We start from the raw sequence: 21,695 nt of genomic DNA on the forward strand, positions 1-21,695 counted from the left end.
TAAACTCACCCGTCCTCGACACTTATATTTCCGTGACCCATTTTCAATTTTTACTGCAGGTGGAATAAAATATTTCTTTTTTTATCGTTTCCCTGTTCCTAACAAAACTCTTTTCAGAACGTATCTATTATCTTGATAGGGTTGTTGATGATTTTGATATGAATCGTCGTTTTTTTCATTCTTCGAAACGGTAGTTGCCAAGACAACCATCCTGCTTAGAAGTGGGTTAATTTAACACAAAAAATATTATAGACATTTCAAGGGCAAAATGTAGTCAAATATGTGTACGTACAACATGGATACGTCAGTTAATATAGCTGTTGCTTATGATGTTTCTATGATGGCGTATTAGGGCCATTGTAGGTTAAAAAAAAGACTCTTCTCCAGAATGCTTCACTTTGCAAGGCTGGATCAATGTCGTGACACCACCAATGCCATGGCTGAGCCAAGAGTTATAGGAAATGCACTTTTCCTTCCTTGATTGCAAAATATAAAAGAAAAGCACGAAGAAATTTAACTACATTTCTCAGAATTCACTGCAGCCGGTAAGGATGTGATTGTTGTCTCGGAGAATTTCAGAGTTTTCTCTCATAAATCTACAAGTTTTTTTCTCTGAATTTTACCCCCTCGCCCAGCTATGTTTTTTTTTTTAACTTGCAATGGTGCTAATATAACATCAAAAGTCTCTGCTTGGGATAGACTTCGAATTCAAATATATTTTGGCACTGAGGAGTGTGAAGTTCATTGTTTTTTTTTTTTTGTTGTTTTTTTGTAGAGCCGGAGATGATTCAAATCACTGTGTTTGTTTTAGTAAATTATCATTTTTATACTTGTGGTGTAGTGGTTAGCATTGTCGCCTCACAGCAAGAAGGTTCTGGGTTTGAGCCCAGTGGCCGATGGGGGCCTTTCTGCGTAGAGTTTGCATGTTCTCCCCATGCCTGTGTGGGTTTCCTCCGGGTGCTCCGGTTTCCCCCACAGTCCAAAGACATGCAGGTTAGGTTAACTGGTGACTCTAAACTGACCATAGGTGTGAATGAGTGTGTGAATGGTTGTTTGTCTCTATGTGTCAGCCCTGCGATGACCTGGCGACTTGTCCAGGGTGTACCCCGTCTTTCACCTGTAGTCAGCTGGGATAGGCTCCAGTTTGCCCGCGATCCTGGACAGGATAACCGGTTACAGATAATGGATGGATGGATGGATGGATGGATGGATGGATGGATGGATGGATGGATGGACACTTGTACGGCAGATGCTCCATATAATCGAAGATTAATAATCAAAAAAAATAATTAAAAAACTGACACATTTGTTTAATGTTTCTAGAAAGAGTACGCAGTGTTCAGACTTTGTAACAGTCAGTAGGTTTTCCACCACAGGAAAGTCTTCAGGAATTTGTGCTTTGTTGTTTCTCGGTAACATGACAAGCTGCGTACTTTGGTATTACTAATATGAGAAAGGAAAACAGAGGCTGGTAAAAGAAATGATAGCCTTAATGTAAGTTATAACCTGAACTCACTTGTTTAGCAAATGTTCCCCAGCATTAAATGTAACTACTGTATAAACGTATGATGTGTCAGTCTATCATTAATTAAAAAATGTAAGTGTTGACAAATTGCTGTGGTATGAAAGGAATGAAATGCTGTAATTATCATGTAACAGCACTCCTTCACAAGCTGTATGTATGAATGACATCTTAGTTCATTTAATTCAGGATGTATATACGTTATAGTTGTAATGCTATACAATCTAAATAGTTTGTCTGGGTCAATGGGACATCATCGCGTCTCAATGAACAGGACACAAGGGTTGCTGTTGTTGCTTGAGGCTGTAAGTGGCTCTAAGTCTTCATTTTCAGTAATACAGAAGTGTAGGCACTCATCCCACACTCTGTTAGTGAACTCAGTGCTGGTCATGGTTCGACATGTGTCTCGTTTTGAACTTTAAGGTGAGAGAAGACTCACCTCACGCCTCGCACTGACGCCGCACTGAAATTCCACTCATGGATCCCCTTATTCTGAGAGAGAGAGAGAGAGAGAGAGAGAGAGAGAGAGATGTCATATCATAATGTACTGTAGTTTTCCCAGTGTTTGTGTGTGTCATTTTATGCCTAAGAAGAAATGCAGAAGTAAGAGGTAGAATTCAGCCCACAGTAGAGACAGAGGGAGACAGAGAGAGCAAAAGTGTGTGTATGTATGTCTGATCTTTTGTATTACAGGCAGAAATAATGAAAGATAGAGGAATACAAACAATGATAACATTTATATAATAAGGCACACATGGCCAGATTTCCCTCAAGTGTGTGTGTGTGTGTGTGTGTGTGTGTGTGTGTGTGTGTGTGTGTGTGTGTGTGTGTGTGTGTGCTTGCCTGCATTCGGGACAAAATGATTGAAATGCAAAAGGACAAGAGAGACAAACAGACAAAAGAGAGACGATCTATTATCATAATGCACACAGATGTGTGTGTGTGTGTACGAGACAGAAACAGTAGGAGTGTGCATATCTAATGAGTCCGTAATAAGAAGTGTAAGAGTCTGAAGGTCATACAGTGCAAATTTCCTTCACACACACACACACACACACAGTGATGTAAATGTAGATCCCTGTCAGTAGCGCACTGACCGATCTGGTTAAATCCATCATAAATCAGGTGTATGCCGTCATACGCTGTAATTGTCTGCCACAGTCCATGTGTGTATTCAGTGTTTGCGAGGATGTGTACTGAGTCATCCAATATGAGGAGTTTGTAGTTCTCATCTCATCTCATTATCTCTAGCCGCTTTATCCTGTTCTACAGGGTCGCAGGCAAGCTGGAGCCTATCCCAGCTGACTACGGGTGAAAGGCAGGGTACACCCTGGACAAGTCGCCAGGTCATCACAGGGCTGACACATAGACACAGACAACCATTCACACTCACATTCACACCTACGGTCAATTTAGAGTCACCAGTTAACCTAACCTGCATGTCTTTGAACTGTGGGGGAAACCGGAGCACCCGGAGGAAACCCACGCGGACACGGGGAGAACATGCAAACTCCGCACAGAAAGGCCCTCGCCGGCCACAGGGCTCGAACCCGGACTTTCTTGCTGTGAGGCGACAGCGTTAACCACTACACCACCATGCCGCCTCGAGTTTGTCATTATGAATGAATAAAATTATTTTTTTTAAAAACCTTTATTTTGAATGTGTGCATATTTGCGCAAATCATCAGTTGGCTTTGTATTGCAACAACACCAGTATAAAACATTCAGTATAATGTGAGGTTTATGGACCTTGAATGCAATGTTTGATTTCTTTTTCATTTTATGTTCATTTCTCTTTTTATGTATACTAGAATGAAGCTCCCTGTACAATTAGTGTAGAGCAAATTTGCCAAAAATTTTGACGAATTAAGTTGAGGTTCAGACTTTTTTCCAAAGCAGTGTAAATTAATGTTACTGGTATTGTTACCAAATTTAACACCAACAAGTAGCAAGTGAATGCATGACTGAGTGGGTGACTGAGTGACTGAATGAGTGACTGACTGAATGAGTGAGTGAATGAATGAGTGACTGAATGAGTGAGCGAACAAGTGAGTGAGTGAATGAGCGAATGAGTATATGAGTGAGTGATTGAGTGGGTGAGTGAATGAATGACAGTGAATGATTAACGAGTAAGTGAATGAGTCAATTAACATGTGACTAAGTGAATAAATGAGTGAATGAGTGACTGAGTAAATGAATGAATGAGTGGCTGATTGAGTGGCTGATTGAAGGAATTCATGAGCAAAGGAGTGAGTAAATGAATGAATGAATAAACAAGTGACTGAGTGAGTGAATGATTGAATGAGTAATGAATGAATGAATGAATGAATGAATGAATGAATGAGGGACTGAGTGAGTGACTAAATGTGTGAGTGAATGACAGTGTAAGTGAGTGAGTGAGTGAGTGAGTGAGTGAGTGACAGTGTAAGTGAATGAATGAGTGAGTGAGTGAATGCCTGTGTGAGTGAGTGAGTGAGTGAGTGAGTGAGTGAGTGAGTGAGTGAGTGAGTGAGTGAGTGACAGGAGTTACTGAATAAATAAAAGAATGAATGACTGTGTAAGTGAATGAATGAGTGACTGGGTGAATGAGTGACTGGGTGAATACGCATGAATAAGAATGACTGTGTGACTGAGTGAATGAGTGAGTGAGTACATGAGTGAATGAATGAGTGAATGAAAGACAGTAAGTGAATGCATGAGTGAGTGACTGAGTGAATGAGTGACTGTAAGTAAGTGAATAAATGAGTGAGTGAATGAGTGACTGGGTGAGTGCGCAAATGAATGAGCAAGTGAGTGAATGAGTGAGTGAATGAATGAATGTGTAAGTAAATGAGTGAGTAAATGAGTGCCTGGGTGAGTGAGTGAATGAGTGAGAGTGAATGAATGAATGCATTAGTGACTGAGTGAGTGAATGACTGACTAATGGGAGGGTGAATTAATGAATGAGCGAATGAATGAGTGAGTGAATAAATAAACTAGTGAGTGCGTGGGTGAATGAATGAGTGAATGAAAGACTGTGATTGCATGAGTGAGTGAGTGAGTGAATGAATGAGTGAGTGAGTGAGTGAGTGAGTGAGTGAGTGAGTGAGTGAGTAAATTAATGAGCAAGTGAGTGAGTGAGTGAGTGAAGGACTGAGTGACCGAGTGACTAGGTGAGTGAATGAGTGAGTGACTGAGTGAATGAACATTTAACTGAATGAGTGAGTGAGTGAGTGAGTGAGTGAAGGACTGAGTGAGCGAGTGACTGGGTGAGTGAATGAGTGACTGAGTGAATGAATGAATTAATGAATGAATGAACATGTAACTAAATGAGTGAGTGACTGAGTGAATGAATGAATGAACATGTAACTATGTAACTAAATGAGTGAGTGAAGGAGTGAGTGAGTGAGTGGGTGAGTGGGTGAGTGAGTGACAGAGTGAATGAATGAATGAATGAATGAATGAATGAACATGTGAGTGAGTGAGTGAGTGAGTGAGTGAGTGAGTGAGTGAGTGAGTGAGTGAAGGAATGACTGAGTGAGTGAGTTAAGGACTGAGTGAGCGAGTGAATGAGTGAGTGAGCAAATTAATGAGCAAGTGAGTGAATGAGTGAGTGAGTGAGTTAAGGACAGAGTGAGCAAGTGACTGGGTGAACATGTAACTAAATGAGTGAGTGAGTGAGTGAGTGAGTGAGTGAGTGAGTGAGTGAAGGACTGAGTGAGTGAATGAATGAGTGAGTGAGCAAATTAATGAGCAAGTGAGTGAATGAGTGAGTGAGTGAGTGAGTTAAGGACAGAGTGAGCAAGTGACTGGGTGAGTGAATGAGTGAGTGACTGAGTGAATGAATGAATGTGTAAGTAAATGACTGAGTGAGTGAGTGAGTGAGTGAGTGAGTGAAGGACTGAGTGAGTGAATGAATGAATGAGTTAGTGAATTAAGGACTGAGTGAGTGAATGAGTGAATAGGTGAGTGAATGAGTGAGTGAGTGACCGAGTGAATGAATGAATGCGTAAGTAAATGAATCAGTGAGTGAACGAGTGCCTGGGTGAGTGAGTGAGAGTGAATGAATGAATTCATGAGTGAGTGAGTGAGTGAGTGAGTGAGTGAGTGAGTAACTGGGTGAATGAATGAATGAGCGAGTGAATGAGTGAGTGAATAAATAAATAAGTGAGTGAGTAAGTGAGTGCTCACTTTGTCATCAGGAGCCACATGCCAAATGGAGAGTGTGTTGTGTTCCACATCTTTGTTGATTGACAGGTAAGACGGCTGGTAGACTTTAGTGGGCTCCAGAATCAATACCTGTCATAAATACAATATTCAATTATAATGAATATGTTAATAACTAACAACATTTATAAATCATTTGCTGCCAACAAATGATATTCGAATAAGTAAGGTCTAAAGAGCATTACTATGAACTATTCCTGCCTCACGAGTGATAAGAAACTAATAGTTTTGTTAAATTATATATCTCAAACATAACATTATTCTTTACAAAGTAAAAATGTTTGTTATAGACGAAAAACAGTAGATATGATAATGTCATGGTAAATTATGTGCATAACTGTCCTGAATCATGATTGAACATGGCTGAATCCTCAAATCTGATTGGTCAGAGAAATGCACTCACTTTTATACAACTGTACGGCTCGGACAGTAGTTCCCGCCGGAACATAAACGAGAGGTTTATATTAAATCACTTGGTTGAATTCGATATTGTTTCTAAAGTAACAGTTCATTCACAGGGAATTGTATGGTGGACACTCCACATAATCTAAATGTAATAATAAAAAAGTAAAATAAAATCGGTGATAGGAGGATGAAGATTTCTAGGAGACATTTAGGTAACGTGGACTGATGTCCCTCCTTCCCCCCAGTGCTCTGTAACAGTCAACAGTCACGGGGCTTTGCAAATTTTCCTAACAGGAAAATCTTCAGGACAGAAGAGTTTACGTACATGTTCTGGTATCTTGGTAAAATGACAAGCTGCATTTATTATTTTTTTTTGTCCCATTAACAGGAACTAACTTGATAATTAATTAATTTAAATGTAGTGCGCAGATGTTTGTGTGTGTGTGTGTGTGTGTGTGTGTGTGTGTGTGTGTGTGTGTGTGTGTGTTTCATACAGGGAAACGGACAGATGATACATCCTTTTTGGTCGCCTCTACCAGGAAGTCCATCCAAAAATCCACTAGTTCCTGTTTAGGCCCTGGAGGCTCAGTTGAAGGTTTCTTAAAGTGCTGATAGACCAGAATGGTTTCAACCACCGAGCAGAGGTACCTGAAATGTGAACACACACACACCAGCAGTTGTATTATTTTTATTATAATTTTAATTATTATTAAGACGTTCCATAAAACACAGATAGTAAGTTAAAGTTAAACCATTTTTGACTAAACTAAGAAATCCCATTTAATTAAATCTTCAATTAAAAATAAAATACAAAAGCAAAAAGGAGAAATAGTCGTTCCTCTCCAGGTTCACTCTATATTCCAGCCAAGAGCTGCAATATATAATAAATAACACATAAAAATCCCAAGCTATTTTTATCTCGTCTGCCTCTCCTACCAGCCAACATTTCTCAGGATTCTGTTTAATCCTCTGCAAGTTTCATTCAAATACAGGAGTTTGGGCAATTTTGGAGTTCTGTGAGTGGAAACATCCTATTAATGAGAGAGGTCATAATAGCCATAACCACTTTTTACAACCGTGGTTGAGCAGAAAGGCATGTCACAAACCACAACATGCCAAAATGTGATGTGGATGAGCTCCACCAGCGTTGGGTTCCACTCCCGTCAGCCAAGAACAAGAATCTGAGGCTACAGTGAGCACAGGCTCACTGAAACTGGACAGTTGAAGACTGAAAAAAACCCCAGTGATGTTGATATCTGTCTAGAAGCTATAAGACCAGGCAGGAAGTTTGAAAATGCGTGTGCATGTAAAACCAGTTTGTTTGAAATAGACTCAAGGGACAAACTTTAGGTTTGAAGCTCTTCCCTGTGGCTCCGTTTTTAAAAAAGTGTGTGTTAGATGTCTTTTGATGACACACCAGCCTTATGGGAACCAAGAACGAGAAGTGTACAAGACAGTATAGAAGCATGTCTGACTGCAGGCCAGAAGAACATTACAACACACACACACATATATATATATATATATATATATATATATATATATATATATATATATATATACACAGTGGTGCTTGAAAGTTTGTGAACCCTTTAGAATTTTCTATATTTCTGCATAAATATGACCTAAAATAGCATCTGATTTTCACACAAGTCCTAAAAGTAGATAAAGTGAACCGAGTTAAACAAATGAGACAAAAATATGATACCTGGTCATTTATTTATTGAGGAAAATGATCCAATATTACATATCTGTGAGTGGCAAAAGTATGTGAACCTTTGTTTTCAGTGTCTGGTGTGACCCCCTTGTGCAGCAATAACTGCAACTAAACGTTTGCGGTAACTGTTGATCAGTCCTGCACACCGGCTTGGAGGAATTTTAGCCCGTTCCTCCGTACAGAACAGCTTCAACTCTGGGATGTTGGTGGGTTTCCTCACATGAACTGCTCGCTTCAGGTCCTTCCACAACATTTCCATTGGATTAAGGTCAGGACTTTGACTTGGCCATTCCAAAACATTAACTTTATTCTTCTTTAACCATTCTTTGGTAGAACGACTTGTGTGCTTAGGGTCGTTGTCTTGCTGCATGACCCACCTTCTCTTGAGATTCAGTTCATGGACAGATGTCCTGACATTTTCCTTTAGAATTCGCTGGTATAATTCAGAATCCATTGTTCCATCAGTGATGGCAAGCCGTCCTGGCCCAGATGCAGCAAAACAGGCCCAAACCATGATACTACCACCACCATGTTTCACAGATGGGATAAGGTTCTTAGGCTGGAATGCAGTGTTTTCCTTTCTCCAAACATAACGCTTCTCATTTAAACCAAAAAGTTCTATTTTGGTCTACTCTGTCTACAAAACATTTTTCCAATAGCCTTATGGCTTGTCCACGTGATCTTTAGCAAACTGCAGATGAGCAGCAATGTTCTTTTTGGAGAGCAGTGGCTTTCTCCTTGCAACCCTGCCATGCACACCATTGTTGCTCAGTGTTCTCCTGATGGCAGACTCATGAACATTAACATTAACCAGTATGAGAGAGGCCTTCGGTAGATGAGAAGTTACCCTGGGGTCCTTTGTGACCTCGCCGACTATTACACGCCTTGCTCTCGGAGTGATCTTTGTTGGTTGACCACTCCTGGGGAGGGTAACAGTGGTCTTGAATTTCCTCCATTTGTACACAATCTGTCTGACTGTGGATTGGTGGAGTCCAAACTCTTTAGAGATGGTTTTGTAACCTTTTCCAGCCTGATGAGCATCAACAACGCTTTTTCTGAGGTCCTCAGAAATCTCCTTTGTTCGTGCCATGATACACTTCCACAAACGTCTCTTGTGAAGATCAGACTTTGATAGATCCCTGTTCTTTAAATAAAACCGGGTGCCCACTCACACCTGATTGTCATCCCATTGATTGAAAACACCTGACTCTAATTTCACTTTCAAATGAACTGCTAATCCTCGAGGTTCACATACTTTTGCCACTCTTTTCCTCAGTAAATAAATGACCGAGTATAATATTTTTGTCTCGTTTGTTTAACTGGGTTCTCTTTATCTACTTTTAGGACTTGTGTGAAAATCAGATGATGTTTTTGGTCATATTTAGGCAGAAATATAGAACATTCTAAAGGGTTCACAAACTTTCAAGCACCACTGTATATGTTTGTACATACCAGACAGGTGCTTTAAGTTTGAAGAGCTTCTCAGAGGCTTGTAAAACACGGGTGTTGTCACAGGCTAGAATGCTCGCGCCCAGGAAAAAGCCCACATCCCAATAACTCTGGAGCTTATCCAGACTGCCTTTCTTTCCCAGGAGACTGCTCAACTTGACACCTATGACACACACATCAAATTATTATAAACATGCCTAACTAATATGACTCCCTGCAACAGACATAATAATATATATTAACTCTAAACTATATCTCTGTCTTTCATGTTGCTTACTAATATCTTGAAATACACACACACACACGGATATTACACCTGCTCTCTGAGGACCAGACTTCAGAAACATCCTGTCCCTTTATTTGGCCCTTTTTTTTCCTCACTTTTTTGAAGAGTTGCACACTTTCAAATCATCTCGCCCTTCCTACAATCACTTTTAGTTTGTGGTTTTAGAGGGTGTGTTTGCTTTCTGATGCCACATTAAGCTCCTCCAGCATGATGTTTGAGATTAGTCACACAAGTTAGATGAATGCTAGCTCCCTAAACGCCTCCAAAGCATCCTTGTGTAAACGAGCCAAATTCGACATGCACAATGCTCGTGCGGGGTACAGACCAAAGGTTTGGGTTTCTGCTTGGATTCTATTGAAGTCGAGCAAAAAATGATCAAGAAGTCAGTACTTCACCCCCAGCTCTCACCCACTGAGGAGGAGGGGTGTGGACGTGAGAGGCAGGACTGAGTGAAAATGGGCACAGATTCACAGATTCTCACTCAAGGCTAGAGGCTGGAGGAGGTGAGCCGCCTACCTCTGGTTAGAAGGCGTTAACATTTTTTTTTTAAATAAAAACTTCATGATGTACAGAAGTACCAAACAGTCAACTCTGTCACAATCAGCCTTCAGGATGATTTTAACTAGTAGATTGTGTTTTGAACTACAACCCTGATTCCAAAAAAGTTGGGACAAAGTACAAATTGTAAATGAGTGATTCCACGCTTATGGGTACTGAAATGGGGACATGAACTTATTTTTAAAAATTCACCTAAAACCATTTCTTTTTTTTTACCATCAGGTCACAAAACATGTAATCTTTAATGAATGATATGTTAAAAGATAACTTTAATTTTCTGAGATGTAATAAAAACATATTTATATGCCAAAGTCAGAACGTAACAGAAGTGTTGTGGACATATATATTCTCAATTTTAACAATGTAGAATTACTTTTTGAAACATAGGAAGGTGATGTTTTAGCAAATATAATTAATAAACATGTGTAGTAGAATAAACATACACATTCTTTCAATAAGATTAACATGGTATATAGCTCGATTGTAATTAATTTGTAACAGACGCGAGATGGACAATCGTAACAGAAGTAATGTAACAGACATCATTTTGGAACTCATAGGCTTGACTTTGGCATATAAATATGTTTTTATTACATCTCAGAAAATTAAAGTTAGCTTTTAACATATCATTCATTAAAGATTACATGTTTTGTGACCTGATGGTAAAAAAAGAAATGGTTTTAGGTGAATAAGTTCATGTCCCCATTTCAGTACCCATAAGCGTGGAATCACTCAAATAAAAACGGAATGCAATAATTTACAAATCTCAAAAACTGATATTGTATTCACAATAGAACATAGACAACATATCAAATGTCGAAAGTGAGACATTTTGAAATTTCATGCCAAATATTGGCTCATTTGAAATTTCATGACAGCAACACATCTCAAAAAAGTTGGGACAGGGGCAATAAGAGGCTGGAAAAGTTAAAGGTACAAAAAAGGAACAGCTGGAGGACCAAATTGCAACTCATTAGGTCAATTGGCAATAGGTCATTAACATGACTGGGTATAAAAAGAGCATCTTGGAGTGGCAGCAGCTTTCAGAAGTAAAGATGGGAAGAGGATCACCAATCCCCCTAATTCTGCACCGACAAATAGTGGAGCAATATCAGGAAGGAGTTCGACAGTGTAAAATTACAAAGAGTTTGAACATATCATCATATACAGTGCATAATATCATCAAAAGATTCAGAGAATCTGGAAGAATCTCTGTGCGTAAGGGTCAAGGCCGGAAAACCATACTGGGTGCCCGTGATCTTCGGGCCCTTAGACGGCATTGCATCACATACAGGCATGCTTCTCTATTGGAAATCACAAAATGGGCTCAGGAATATTTCCAGAGAACATTATCTGTGAACACAAGTCACCGTGCCATCCGCCGTTGCCAGCTAAAACTCTAGAGTTCAAAGAAGAAGCCGTATCTAAACATGATCCAGAAGCGCAGACGTCTTCTCTGGGCCAAGGCTCATTTAAAATGGACTGTGGCAAAGTGGAAAACTGTTCTGTGGTCAGACGAATCAAAATTTGAAGTTCTTTATGGAAATCAGGGACACCGTGTCATTCGGACTAAAGAGGAGAAGGACGACCCAAGTTGTTATCAGCGCTCAGTTCAGAAGCCTGCATCTCTGATGGTATGAGGTTGCATTAGTGCATGTGGCATGGGCAGCTTACACATCTGGAAAGACACCATCAATGCTGAAAGGTATATCCAGGTTCTAGAGCAACATATGCTCCCATCCAGACGACGTCTCTTTCAGGGAAGACCTTGCATTTTCCAACATGACAATGCCAAACCACATACTGCATCAATTACAGCATCATGGCTGCGTAGAAGAAGGGTCCGGGTACTGAACTGGCCAGCCTGCAGTCCAGATCTTTCACCCATAGAAAACATTTGGCGCATCATAAAACGGAAGATACGACAAAAAAGACCTAAGACAGTTGAGCAACTAGAATCCTACATTAGACAAGAATGGGTTAACATTCCTATCCCTAAACTTGAACAACTTGTCTCCTCAGTCCCCAGACGTTTACAGACTGTTGTAAAGAGAAAAGGGGATGTCTCACAGTGGGAAACATGGCCTTGACCCAACTTTTTTGAGATGTGTTGTTGTCATGAAATTTAAAATCACCTAATTTTTCTCTTTAAATGATACGTTTTCTCAGTTTAAACATTTGATATGTCATCTATGTTCAATTCTGAATAAAATATGGAATTTTGAAACTTCCATATCATTGCATTCCGTTTTTATTTACAATTTGTACTTTGTCCCAACTTTTTTGGAATCGGGGCTGTATTTTCAACCCATAAAATGCCAATGTATTTATATATAAAAATAATTTTGTCAACATTAACACAGGCATTGATCCATTTTGTCACAGTGCAGCTCATAAAACACATTTAAGTGCTTTGTTGCTCTTGTACCACAGCAATTTTGCCAACAATTACAGAACCCCTCATACGTTTTCACATTTAAAGGGCATATCACGGGTAAATTCAGGAGCAAGATCGATGTAATTCTCCTATTTTATATTAAACTTTGGTCAAATATCTGTAACATTCTGCATTCTCTGCAATTTTTTTACCTTGCGCAATACCAGAAAAGTTCATTTGAAATCAAGCCATTTGAGGCGAATTGATCTGCCTCTGAAAAAACTTGGCATTTGGATTTCCCGGCAAACACTGATTTTCGTGACGTCATCTGCGGGACGCCTCCCTCTGAATCCTACGTCAGCGTTGGTTTGTTTATGAGAAAACGACCTGGTGGTTTTCTGCAAATTTCTTCAACGTTATCGCGTAATTATTAAAATGGTAAACAGATGTATCGTAGGAGGGTGTCGCAACACCAATCTTGATGGGATTAGTACTCATCGTTTTCCAAAAGACCGGACAATGAGAGAGAAATGGGAGCGCTTGGTCTACACAGGCTGTGCACTGAAACTGCGCAAGCTCTCGCAGCCTGCTGGTGTTTCCGCAGATAACGTCACGATTCTGGCTCCAGACTCCCTTGGGATTTTTCCAGATGCGTTTTATTATTTTATTTTTTTCTGCTGTAGACAGATGGCCTTGTGCAAAATTATCCTTCTGGATGAGTGTGTAAAGGGACATACTTTCATATTAAAAAAACAAAATTGGTCCAGAATATGCCCTTTAACTTTAAGAAACATCCATGAAACAAGCGTAAAGGAGATAGGCAGAACCTTTATTTTTAAATAAGTTTCTGAGTGGATAGTATTTCCATCCTTGACTCTTGTATGCTGCATAAATGGGAATTTAAAAAATATATTTGAGAGTTAAAATCAACTGCAAAGTTGGCGTTCGAGTTGCCTCGCTGAGCCAGCCAGCCCTGAGTGCATGACATCACTGCGGTAACCGGTTTTAAGGCCGAGGCCTTTTACAGCTATAGACCAAAGTCAAATAAATAAAAATGTATGGTGAAAGTAAGAAATACCGTTATCGACTTGCTCAACTAAGACTGATTTGACTTCACTGATTGTGGGTTGACTCTCATTAAAACAGGATGGGTGTTATAACTTATGCAACACACATGTACATGCATGCATTTTCACTGATAAAACGTAAAAGGCTAATTAAATAATCAGATGAACTGAGACAATCACATTCTGAAGCAAATTAAATAATCTTATACCAGTAACTTAAACACACAATACAAGTCATATGTATTAATCTAAATGCAGGTAAACAATGTGGGTTGTTGTTTTTGTTGTTTTGTATCCAAATGAGAGTCACACCTTACCCGTCTGTGTTCTCGCTTCTTGAAGGCCGACCTTGTGGCCGATTGTTTTGAAACAATCTGACTTTCAGTTGTTTGTTCACTTCTCCGTTCATTCGCTTCTTCCACGTAAGGGTGAGATATTGCTGCTGAGGCGAGAATATCCAGCAGAGAAATCAGACGGCTGCTCCACTCATTCTCCATTTTCTCTATACTGAGTAATCCATCATTAATGCTTGGCTCAGGCAATTACTAAAACCCGGGACGGGATGTCACTGGTTTTAGCAACAACCGTGGGGAGGTCACTGCCCGAGCGATAATATGTCCCGTCCCCGGTTTTACCAACAACCCTCGGCTCACGCTCCGGGAGAACTGGTGCAACTGAACTTACTTTCCTTTTCTTGTAGTTTTCTTTGCCTTTAATTGCTGGTACTGCACCCTCTTTCAATACGGGTTTATAGCCAACGCTCCTCAACAGATCAGAGGTTTCATACGAGTCTTCAGTAAAATGTGCAGAGCAGAAGACAGACCACTTCGTAGGCGCCCAATGTGCCCATGAATTTCTCGCAAAACGCGTCCAAATCTTTGCAGTTTGAACATTCTTGGGCCATGAATGCAGCGTAAATCCACCTTCTGTCATGTTGCTGCACCCGCCAACAACACATCAACGTGGCATGGCGATAAATTAGCTCAAAATGGAGGATCAGAGTTGCAGTCAGCTCTGTGTTTCAGTATAGCAGAAATGGCGATGAGACCGATAGACTTCCTGCTGTGACGTCACAGATGTCAAGGTCATTCACTCAGACCGCTACCTATATGAATCACTTTAATCGTAAAAATGACTATATTAGATTTATTGTTAACGCTTAAAATGATTCCTGTACCATTCTTGAGGTCTTAAGTCATTTATAAACAAAAAGTGAGGCCATGGTTCTGCATATCTTCTTTAAGAGTAAGAATCTGCCTATGATTGGGGAAAATATAATAAACAGTGGCACATCATTTCAGAGAGCATCATTTCAGTTGATTTTTCCACAAAGGAACAAGATATTCTGTAATTATGATTTGTGGATGCTATGGAAACATCGATTACAGGAATCTTTCTAAGAAATCGTTGCAACTTGAATCATGGTCAGCAAAATTGAAGCAAAGAGTATGTGTACACATGATACTTGGATTATTCATGCTATTTCACTTTCACAGGTGGATTTCATTTCAGGCTAAAATACTGTAGCCTTACTCAACAGTTATCAAATAAGTGAAAAGTAGTATTCATTTTCAGGAACAGCTTTTTGGCAACACACACATTAATCCGAGAGACAGAATCCAACTATCCTGTTTCCTACTTTCCATTTCTAACCATTTCATCACCCCTTCAAATCTGCCTGTCTACACACACCTACATTTCCATTTCACTTGTTCCCCCATTCAGGTTGCTGGAACGGAAGCTGCAGGAGTGAGGAGCTCAATTATGCATTTATTCCCTGACAAAAATTTCACTGTGTGTAATTACGCAGTGGGCGACGACAAGGATGACAGTTTTATTTTAAGCCTCAATGCTGGATTCTGCAGTAAGAGTTTAAACATTAACAAGTGCTGTCTTACAGAATATCCCCCCTCCCCAAAAAAAAGGCCACACGTAAAGTGTTGCAGTGTCTTTGTAAGCTCCAATAAGGGTTAGGTTAGGGTTAGGGTTAAGAGGTTTGGGTTAAGATTAGAACATAGGATCCTGGGAACCCTGGGAGCATGTGTGTGTGTGTGTGTGTGTGTGTTACCCCTTTTCAACTAGCAGGGAATGGATTCTTGAACCGGTTCCATTCAGGATTCTTTGAACCCTGGTGCCAGCTAGAGAATCGGCCCACGTTTTCACCAGGATTGAGCGGAACCGTTGTCATCGAGGATGCATCATGAACAGTGAGCGTTGCACAATTCACAACGGTAGTAAACAGGAGTAGCAAATCTATTATGTTGGTGCACATTGATTACCTGCAAGTTTTTGTTCTGTTATTGCAGATATTTGTTTTTGGTCCATGTTTTTTTTTTCTGAAGATGTATCCTTGTCCGTTGCGTTCTCCATTGGTGCGCTCCACTTCCTTTCCAAACTAAAGACACACCCACTTATGTTGTCATGGTTTGCACTGGAAAAACCAGCTATATTTTGGTCCCAGCTAGGAACCAACTTTTCTGGTTCCAAACCAATCTGCTTTTGGTCGAAATGCTCCGAATGGTTCAAAACTTGGTGCATGAACAAGAACAGAACCTGTTCCCTGTTGGTTGAAAAGGGGTATGCGTGTATGTTTCTACCCACCCACTTTACGGAGCTCGAAGGAAGAGTCAAACTGGTGACCAGCGGCCAGCAAAAGCACAGCGTAATTTATACCCGAGTGCAATGTGGGCTCCGATTCAAACCCTTTCCTGAACCTATTGGGGATAAGACAGGAAAGACAGGAGTTCTTGAGATCATTTTCTGTATAATGAAGCTATTTGTTAAGTCATTTATCCCAAGAAGTCACTTAAACCTATTAACAGAACATTACTGGTTAAAAAAAGTGACACACTTTAAACACCAATGTATTATAATTTCATGAGTATTCGTGTCACGTGATGCTTGCTTTAACCAATGGAATTTATTAAAAGCTATAAAAACAGATAATACTCTGTCTTTGAAGATTATCTATCTACGACCTTAGTCATTTTTTATTCGAACCAATGTATTGTAGATCTCATGAGAAAGACCAAGAGCTTGATCGCAATAACACGCAGCTTATTGAAAAATGTAGCCTGTTACCGAGAAACCGCAAAGCCCTCCATCCAGATGAATTAAAATTTACAGCTTTACCTCTGAAATAATCAACAGCTTATTTCTAAACAGCATTTCAACCTTCAACGTATCAATAATGACGCTCGTTACAAATCTATTTCGGTTGAGAATCCGCTGCGTACGCTGTTACGAAAGAACAAGCGTGTTAATATAAACCTGAGATTTGACTTTTACTGTACTCAGCGCTACTTTCAGAGCTGCTGTTATGTACAATGAATCAACGCTTAACCAGTCAGATCTGAGAATTCAAGAGCACTATGATAGAAAGTGTAATTAAAATTTCTAAGCCTGAATAAGTTTATTAGAGATTTTACATTGCAGTATAATTAGAAAGCGAAATGCATGCTACATTTACTGGAAGGGTATACATATTTTCTGTTTCATAATGACGAAATTCCCTCCACCACTTCCTGTTTCTCAATTACTTTGTTTTATGAAAACTCATTCAGTCTCAATGTGTCACTTCTGTTTTTTTGAGTATTTGGATTATGTACTAGATGTGTATTATACGAAGTGAATGTAATGCTTGTAAGATGCACCAGTGCATTTGGCGAATAAAGCTTTTGCTCACCATTGTATGCTGCTGTCTCGGCTTTGAGTGTCAGAGAAGTGCGAGTCCTGAAACATGTCTTTATAGATGCGTCCCACCAAGCAGTAAATGTCCGAGGCCACTTGCTCTTCAGATTCCACCAGTGGCAGCATGATGTTCAGAGCTCGCTGTCGGTCCCCAGGCTGGTTCCTCCTAAATGTGGGAGGAATGGAAGCGTTAAGCCTTATGGGTCAAAATCCATTTCACCAATTGGAACGTGAAATGATACTGAAAATGAATTTCCCAACATGAAGCGTCATATAAGGTGGCACGGTGGTGTAGTGGTTAGCGCTGTCGCCTCACGGCAAGAAGGTCCTGGGTTCGAGCCCAGCGGCTGACGAGGGCCTCTCTGTGTGGAGTTTGCATGCTGTCTGCGTGGGTTTCCTCCGGGTACTCCGGTTTCCCCCAAAGGCATGCAGGTTAGGCTAATTGGTGGTTCTAAATTGACCATGAATGTGAATAGTTGTCTGTGTCTATGTGTCAGCCCTGCGATGGCCTGGTGACTTGTCCAGGATGTACCCCACCTCTCGCCCATAGTCAGCTGGGATAGACTCTAGCTTCCCTGCAACCCTGTAGGACAGGATAAGCGGCTACAGATAATGGATGGATGGACATGTCATATCCATCCATCCATCCATCCATTATTTGTAGCCACTTATCCTGGCCAAGATGGAAACCATGAATTAGGGTTTGCTTTTGAAAAGCGGGTGAAAATTGAATCTGCTGAGTTTAAATGATTCTTTCCTGACTCATTGGTAGCGCATGAAGGCCTCAGCCTATTACCGTCTTATATATCTTAAATAGATACCAAAAATGATTTCTGTTTAAAGAGAACGGATAAATATGAATCATGGGGAAAAAAAAGGTTTTCTATACTACATTTCCTCTACCTTTCCTTTGCCCACACACACACCCCTGCACTCAGGGGAATCCCTAAAGATATTAACATGCAATCACTGAGATAAAGATAAGTGGTTTAAATTTAACCACTGTGACATCAAGGAGCTAGTTAGTAAACAGAACATTATGATGATATCCTTCGTTAGCTTGCATGCAACTTTAAGGCAAGCTCTACCATGAACCACTCATATCAATATCTATAATTAATGTCATGTTCAATTGAGTCCAAAATTTAATTTGGAATGAAATTCTTAATTCTAGGTTGAATTTTTAGTCGAAACGTCTTTCATCGATATATTGGACTACTTCCAGTTTCCTACATTCTGATTGACTACCTGCTGATAGTGGCGCCAATGCGATTCTTCCCTTGCTTCATCTCTGCCTAAGGAGAGTGATACAGCATGTCCAGCACCCCGACCTCCTTACCTGTAAACTCTGTACATAATCCGTATACGCCATCATGCTTGTCATCATATACAACCCCAAACTGGGAAAAAGTTGGGACGGTATGGAAAATGCAAATAAACAAAGAAAGCAGTGATTTCAAAATCTACTTTGACTTGGATTTCGCTGCAGACAGAATGAACCCAAGATATTTCATGTTTTGTCTGGTCAACTTCATTTCATTTGTTAATATACATCCATTCCCGAGTTTCAGGCCTGCAGTACATTCTAAAAAAAAAAAAAGTTGGGATAGGAGCAATTTAGGGCTCGTGATGAGGCAAAGCAATTAAATAATGATATGATTTGAAATAGGTGATGTCAGTGTGACTGCAATCATGATCTGGTACAAAATCAGTCTACTTTGAGAAACAAAAGATGGACTGAGGATCTCCAGTTTGTCAACAAATGCATGAGAAAATTATTGAAATGTTTCAAAACAATGTTCCTCAAAGAAAGATATGAAGGGATTGGGATATTTCACCCTCTACGGTGTATAATATCATTAAACAATTCAAGAAATCTGGAGGAATTTCGGTGTGTAAAGGGCAAGGGTACAAGCCTAATCTGAACACCCGTGATCTCTGATCCCTCAGACGGCATTGCATCAAGAACCGTCATTCATCTATAGATGATAAAACCACATGGGCTTGGGATTACTTTGGCAAACCTTTGTCAAGCACTACAATATGGAGTTACAGCTACAAATGCCAGTTAAAACTTTACTGTGTAAAAAGGAAGCCTTCTGTTAATTGTGCCCAGAAGCGCCACTGAATTCTCTGGAGACGTGTATTGTGGTCAGACAGATCTGTATTCCAGGTCTTTTTTGTAAGAAATGGACACCATGTGCTCCGGACCAAAGACAAAAAAGACCATCCAGACTGTTACCAGCCAGGGTCTGTCATGGGTTGGGGTTGCGTCAGTACCCTTGGCAAAGGTAACTTACACTTCCATGATGGCAGCATTAATGCAGAAAAGTACAGTGAGATTTTGGAGCAGCATATGCTGCCTTCAAGACGACATCTTTTCCAGGGAGATTTCAACAAGACAATGCAAAACCACATTCTGCACACATTACAAAGGCATGGCTGCGAAAGAAGAGGGTGCCAGTCCCCTCTGTCCCCAATAGAGAATGTGTGGCGAATTTTGAAACGAAAAATATGACAACGACGACCTCGTACTGTTGCACGCTTTAAGACCTGTTTGCAGGAAGAATGGGACAAAATAACACCTGCAACGCTTCATCACTTGGTGTCTTCAGTCTATAAACATCTTTTAAGTGTTGTGAGAAGGAATGGAAACATTACAAAGTGGTAAATGCTTTATGGTCCAAACTTTTTTTGAAATATGTTGCAAGAATCAAAATTGAAATTGGTGTCTATTTTGAATATTTAATTTCAATTTCAACATACCGTCCCAACTTTTTCTGATTTGGGGTTATAGTCATGCTGAGTTGGTCGATTTGCAGTGGTGCTTTTGTGGCTGGGGACTGCAGTTGACTTGCTGACTTTAGGACTGCAGTTGACTTGCTGACTTTGGGACTGCAGTTGTCGTGAACGGTTTTGCACTCGGGTTTCCGTCGGTGGGGGGTTTATAGCATCAACGAAGCTGACTTTATGTTAGGACTGTTAATGTTATAGTCATGTTGTGTGTTGTTGCCCGGATGGGGATGGGTTCCCTTTTGAGTCTGGTTCCTCTCGAGGTTTCTTCCTCATGTTGTCTGAGGGAGTTTTTCCTTGCCACCGTCGCCACAGGCGTGCTCATTGGGGACAGATTAGGGATAAAATTATCTCATGTTTTAAGTCTTTCAAATTCTGTAAAGCTGCTTTGCGACAATGTTTATTGTTAAAAGCGCTGTACAAATAAACTTGACTTGACTTGATTTACATCATGAATTTCTGAACATTGCTGAGTGCTAAACGAAGGCCTGCCACTTTTGGTTTTAGGAGCTAACAGCAAAACCTGACCATTGTTTTTCTCCTGTTAAACTCCATTGTATCCATACAACAAATGTCATGCCTTGATTATCAGAACGGCACACAACTCACAAAACAGGAAGCTACGGTACAGGACCGACCAATACATTAGCACCAGAATCGCTAAGCACATGAGAAATATTTCAATATTAAACATGTTTAACATGTTTCCAATAAGGTTATAAAGGCTATACCTTCATAACAAGGTAAAGAAGAGAATGTGAGATTGTGAAAGCAGCCATAACATTTATATCCTGTTTATTCCGAACATGCATATTTGATGTTTGAACATGTTGATCGAATAACAACGCAAACAATGGACTCCAGTCTTCAGCTCAGACAAAATAAGTGAGAAGGAATGAGGTGAATGCAGCACCAAATAAGAGAAGCAGAAAGAATGTAACTCAAGAAAACCCCTATTAATCCATTAAATGTCTAGGTTCACATTCGTGAACCCCTACTACAACACACCTTTCCTATTAGTTTCACTGTAGTTACTGAATAAATAAACTTAAATGGTTATCATGTGGAAAATTCCTTTTAATTTTGTTCTAAGGGTGTGCACATTTTGGTTGCATCGTCGCTTCTATTAAACACTTTTACTTTGTACTAACTATGGTTTACATAATATTTGGCATACATATACAGTTGTGGTCAGAAGTTTACATACAGTGACATGAATGTCCTCTTGGATATGAATGTCATGGCAATATTTGGGCTTTCAGTCATTTCTTTGAACTGTTCTTTTTCTGTGGCAGAATGTACAGCATACATCTTAAATTTAAAAAAACAACACTAGAATTTGTAGCACAAGTTTTAATTTTCTTTGGGTTTTCTGAAATCAACACAGGGTCAAAAGTATACATACAGCACACCTAATATTTGGGTAAAATGTCTCTTCACAAGATTCACCTTGACCAAACATTTTTGTTTACCATGAACAAGCTTCTGGCAGAATTCTGGTTGGATATTTCATGACTCTTCATGGTAGAATTGGTAGAGTTCAATTAAAAAAAATTTTTCTTGGCATGGACTCAACTTACAAGCACGGTCCATATATTTTCAATAGGGTTGAAGTCAGGACTTGT

The 21,695-nt window shown here is 39.9% G+C and overlaps 1 protein-coding gene across 1 annotated transcript in view; it reads right to left on the reverse strand.

The window, feature by feature from the left end:
- The window catches only part of map3k5 (mitogen-activated protein kinase kinase kinase 5), a 160,898-nt gene that overhangs the window by 57,937 nt on the left and 81,266 nt on the right, over window positions 1-21,695 (reverse strand). Inside the window, exons 7-12 of the mRNA XM_060913964.1 lie at window positions 17,273-17,443; window positions 16,189-16,301; window positions 9,303-9,462; window positions 6,628-6,781; window positions 5,693-5,800; window positions 1,962-2,014 (exon numbers count right to left, since the gene is read on the reverse strand). Coding sequence (XP_060769947.1) covers window positions 1,962-2,014; window positions 5,693-5,800; window positions 6,628-6,781; window positions 9,303-9,462; window positions 16,189-16,301; window positions 17,273-17,443 — 759 coding nt within the window. The remainder of the gene's footprint in view (window positions 1-1,961; window positions 2,015-5,692; window positions 5,801-6,627; window positions 6,782-9,302; window positions 9,463-16,188; window positions 16,302-17,272; window positions 17,444-21,695) is intronic.

The sequence above is a fragment of the Neoarius graeffei genome, chromosome 2 (genome assembly GCF_027579695.1).
Source record: "Neoarius graeffei isolate fNeoGra1 chromosome 2, fNeoGra1.pri, whole genome shotgun sequence".
In the NCBI taxonomy this organism is placed as follows: domain Eukaryota; kingdom Metazoa; phylum Chordata; class Actinopteri; order Siluriformes; family Ariidae; genus Neoarius; species Neoarius graeffei.